This window comes from Cibotium barometz, chromosome 14 (assembly GCF_041138505.1).
Source record: "Cibotium barometz isolate CiBa-2024 chromosome 14, ASM4113850v1, whole genome shotgun sequence".
Taxonomy (NCBI): domain Eukaryota; kingdom Viridiplantae; phylum Streptophyta; class Polypodiopsida; order Cyatheales; family Cibotiaceae; genus Cibotium; species Cibotium barometz.
Genome location: NC_141059.1, coordinates 4,965,001 through 4,969,793, shown reverse-complemented (window position 1 = coordinate 4,969,793; position 4,793 = coordinate 4,965,001). Strand labels below are relative to the sequence as shown.

General features: G+C 48.7%; 1 protein-coding gene across 1 annotated transcript; it reads left to right on the top strand.

The window, feature by feature from the left end:
- The first annotated feature begins 333 nt into the window (after positions 1-333).
- LOC147631590 (chitin-inducible gibberellin-responsive protein 2-like) lies at positions 334-4,479 on the top strand. Its single transcript, XM_086808104.1, has 2 exons — positions 334-2,976; positions 3,447-4,479. Exons 1-2 carry the CDS (start codon positions 1,480-1,482, stop codon positions 4,140-4,142), a joined length of 2,193 nt encoding a protein of 730 aa, XP_086664230.1. The 5' UTR covers positions 334-1,479; the 3' UTR covers positions 4,143-4,479.
- Positions 4,480-4,793: the final 314 nt, after the last annotated feature.

Sequence of the window (4,793 nt, the reverse complement as noted above, 5' to 3'; positions counted from 1 at the left end):
ACTTTTTTTTGGGGGGGGGGGGGGGGATAGTCTGAAAAGAGAAATGCATAACAAAAATAAATGCAAGGAACGTGTACGTAGAAACAAAGAGATCTGATCCAACACATTATGATGTGTTTTCACTGTTTAAAAAATCGCAATTTTACGATCCTTTTAGTACACAATGCACATTGGACTCATGTGAGTCGCGACATAGGTACGCAATGCGCACTGCGCAGATTCAATATATACGGAGTTTTCCCGAAAGTCCAGGTGGCGGTGGAAAACAAGAGGGGAGATTGGGAATTTGGCATTTGGCGCGTTTAAAAACGGGGGGCGGGGACCCAGGGGGACGAGGTCGCTTGCGTTGGGAGTTGCTCTGTCCAATGGGTGGTAGGTAGTCGGTTGGGTTTTACTGTGTGATGAGCTGTCATCAGAGAGGCAAAATCGTTCCGTTATTAATCAGACACATCAGCTCCTACGTGGCAAGGATACCTAGCCAGCGTGGCATGTGCCCTTTGAGTTAAAGTCGGTTCTTCACGCAATAGGAAAAGAACGTGTACACGAGTTTGCCAGTTGCAACTTGCCGAGTATTTTTTATGTGCTGATATTCACCCAATTGGAAAGGAGCACGTGTACACGAGTTTGCCGGTTGCAACTTTTTATGGTGCGAGGTCGGTTCCAAATTTCGAATTTAGACGCCGACTGCTGTCGCCAGCACTGATCGCCGAGACTCGAGCTGTATCTCGAGCTGTATGCTCGCCCCGTGGGCTACCGGAACCAGTGTCGATTTTTTTTTATAAAGCCCGGTTTTATTGAAAAAGGGGTCAGAAGGGGTTTTTCTCAATTTGAGCCGTGAAAGGACGCCTTTTTCCTGACAAAGCCGGGGCGAACACTGGCGGCTCGCGTCGTGTCGGGCGAGCTGCAACGTCAGCGAGTGATCGGGATTCCGGCACGCGAGACGGGATCCGGGCCCGCCGGGCTCATCTTCGACACACGTCACACACCATAGCAGCTGCCAGCAAGCCAGTAACTCTTCGATATAACCTTTTGAAAATTCAAACCGACAGGCTTGCGTGTGGTGGTAGTCTGGTAGATATTCAGACCACACGTCACGAGACTTAAGGAGGTAGGAGTGTAAGCCTGCGTGTCCTTGAACTACCGTAAACGCTGGAGCCGACATTGCCACGGTGTTTGTGCCACGTACTTCTACAGTTCTGCACGCCAGTACCAAACTGGACAGTTAGCGTAGGTCCTAGACGCTAGAGCTAGGGTAGCAGTGCTACCTTTTGACTTCCTGTTCTCCGGAGCGTCCTTGCCCCTGTCTATCTCTCTCTCTCTCTCTCTCTCTCTCTGTGCGCAGGAACAAAATAAAAAGCTATACAGAGGAGCTGCTAGTTAGCGTTATGTTCTTGGCCAGCCCCTTGCTTAGCTATAGTCAATTGGGAAGAGGGAGGCAGACGCAGAGGCAAAGGCAAAGGCAAAGGCAGCAGCACAGACATGAATGTCCAATACAGGCCGTTTATTGCATCCCAAACTCCATCATCACCAGCAGCAGGACCGCCATTACCACCGCAATCAACAACTCAGGCCACGCAGCAAGTGATAAGCCACCAGCCTTCATTCTCATCTCCACCCTCCTGTCCATCCTTTGATATAAACCTGCAGAATCACCAGCACCAGCTGCTAGCCATGAATCAACACAGTGGCAGCAGGCTTCCGTTTAGCCACCTCTCCTCCTCCTCTTCTGCCCCATCCCCTTCGTCTGCTTCTTTTAGCCCTCTCCTCACCCCTCACCCCAACCCTTCCCCTGCCCCTGCCCCTTCCCCCTTTGATCAATTTGCCTCTCTCTTCTCTCTTAAGCTCCAAGCTCAGCAGCACCAAGCTCTCTGCAGAGCCATCAATCTGCACAGCAACTCCCCCCTCTCCCCCCAAGAGTCTTCCACAATCAGCTTCTCAGATTCAAGTAGCTCCCCTTACCAACGGGTTGATTCCCTTCGCTTCCTGCAGAGTGAGCCCTGCGTGCAGAGCCAAGCACATTTCAAAGCTGCTGCCACCGCCGCCGCCACCACTAACAAAGCCAGAGTTTTTACCGGCATCACTCACAACACCACGGATGTTCACCATTTCTCAGATTTGCCCATAGTTCGTGGCCCAGCAGCTTTCCAGACCCCATCCCCAAACCCTCCCCACAACAACCACCACCACCATGTCCGCAAAATGGACGGTGACCCCCGACCCATGGATGAATCCAAGCGCCTAAAACGAACCCTCGAAGATCTAGAGAGAGAGCTTCTTGGAGATGACTCTGACATGGGCACCACCACTACTGCTACGACTACCACCACTACTCCTACCCTTGATGTACAATTTTCTACCGCCAACCCATCAGAGCCTGCTGAAAGAGACTGGACAGATGTCATCGAAGACCTCCTCTCTGCAGAAAGCTCCTCGCTCCCCACCCATACAATTGATCAATCCACCATTACATGCACCAGCAGCATCATAGACCCATCACATGTGGAGGGCGGTTTGCAGCCCTGTGTTTCCCTTTCTCAACCCCCTGACACCTCAGCTCAGCCTAGAGAGCTCCTCCTCTCATGTGCAAAGGCCATAGATGATGGAGATCTAGCCCTAGCCACCAACATTATGACTTTCTTGGAGCAGTCGGTTTCGACATATGGTGACCCCATGCAGCGCTTGGCAGCATACATGGCAGATGGCCTGGCAGCTAGAATCAAGTCCTTGAAAGAGGGTCATGGCAAGATACCCTTGAAATTCAAGGAAACCTCTCCTGCAGAGATCCTCAAGGCGACCCATGTTCTCCATCACTGCTGCCCTTTTTTCAAATTTGGATACATGGCTGCAAACAGTGTCATTGCCGAGGCTTTCCGTAGTGAGCCCAAGGTTCACATTATAGACTTCAACATCGGCCATGGCAACCAATGGCAAGCTCTCATCAATGCCTTCGCACAGCGGCCGGGAGGCCCCCCTCACGTGAGTCTTCTGTCTTTTATTGGGCGTTTTGGTGCCATCATACATGTCTGAATGTTTCGAAGAAGAGTAGCAGGAAAAATTGTGGCACATCACATAAAACTCCAAATCATGTTTGGTGTAATCTCAAATGAACGCCTTGTAGTTGAATGATGGGTTGGTCATATTTTCACCACGTCATGGTGGATAAGATATGCAAGCAATCTTAAGAGCCCATAATAGCAAAACCTATCAATCTCAGTGGCTTTATGTGCTAATGATGCTTACCCCTGCCCATTGCTCATGGACAGTGACTTTCCCCTTACCCTACCCCCACGAGGGACGGGGGATGATCGGTCCCCCAAATTAGCTGTCTTTGTTGGTTGAATAACAAGTTACAACTTCATCATGTCATTTCTGATGTCTTATGTTGCACATTGTACTTCTACTACAACAAGCTCACATTGCATCACTTCATGACATGCTTATTGCAGGTGCGACTCACCGGAGTGGCAGACTTGAAATCCCCAACTAGCTTGGAAGGTGTGGGAAGGAAGCTACAAGAGATAGCACAGAGAGCAGGAGTTCCCTTTACATTCAAGGGAGTGCAGATGGAAGTTGCACAGGTGGAGCCATGGAGGTTGGAGAGGATGCAAGAAGAGGCATTGGCAGTGAATTTTGCATTTCAGCTGCATCACATGCCAGACGAGAGCGTGAGCACAAGCAACCCTCGAGACCGGCTACTCCGAATGGTCCGGGCCATGGAGCCCAAGGTGGTCACAGTAGTAGAGCATGAGGCTAACACCAACACATCACCATTTTACCCTCGGTTTGTAGAAACCCTCAACTATTTCAGTGCAATTTTTGAGTCCTTGGATGGCGGCGTGTTGGCAAGGGATAGCAAGGAGCGCGTGAACATGGAGCAGCACTGTTTAGCAAGGGATATTGTGAACATAATTGCATGTGAAGGGGCTGAGAGGGTGGAGAGATATGAACTAGCTGGGAAATGGAGGCTTCGGATGACCATGGCAGGATTCCGACCTTTACCTCTCAAAAGCCTTTTCATCAACAGAACAATCAGAGAACTGCTTCAACCCTACTCTCCAAATTACAAGCTAAGGGAGGAATGTGGGGCTCTTTATCTTGATTGGCGTGAGAGGGGCCTTGTGGCAGCTTCAGCTTGGCAGTGATGCTGTTTTGTTTCATATGTTTCTATCCTTAATGCAGCAAACATAATGCCTTGGCTAAGGAGCCAAACAGAGGGGCTTATTAAGCCTTTTAAAGCTTAATTCTCTCCTGATTTTAGGAGTGGCATTGCTGAGTAACTCGCTTAGAGTTTGACATCAATGTCAGAATTTTCAAATATATTACCCCAATTGAACTTTGGCTAAAACTGCATTTTCAACCCTAAAAAATAAGCAGGGTTACCGTAGGCAAGCAAGTGGTTTTGAGTAGAATTGGGCTTGGAGCTTCACCAGTATGTATTACTATGGTAGAACTAGTGAAAGAGTTTGTGTGCTTTTCCCACATCTCAGAAGCCTTCCAACTGGGCTTTTGTAAATTTTTATGATTTAAAGGGAGGGGGAGGGAAACAACTGAATTTCTTGAAAAAATGTGCTCATTGCTCTATGTTTTTTTTTTTTTTTGACGTAAAGTATGTTTGGTCTTCGCTTCCGCATGTGCTCCTTTACACGCGGCAACATCTAACGTAAAAGGAATGAAACAGAGGCATGGTGGGGGACCAGCTTTATACATAGATCGAATCATCGAAATCAAACATCAAATATGTTTAAGATTTCTTATAATCAATCCAATTGCGTGACAATACGTTGGACAAACTG

Excerpts from the sequence above, each read along its gene's own strand:
- LOC147631590 (XM_086808104.1), top strand. The coding sequence starts at position 1,480 with ATGAATGTCCAATACAGGCCGTTTATTGCATCCCAAACTCCATCATCA. Across the intron at positions 2,977-3,446 it reads GGCCGGGAGGCCCCCCTCAC|GTGCGACTCACCGGAGTGGC; the intron begins GTGAGTCTTCTG and ends TGCTTATTGCAG.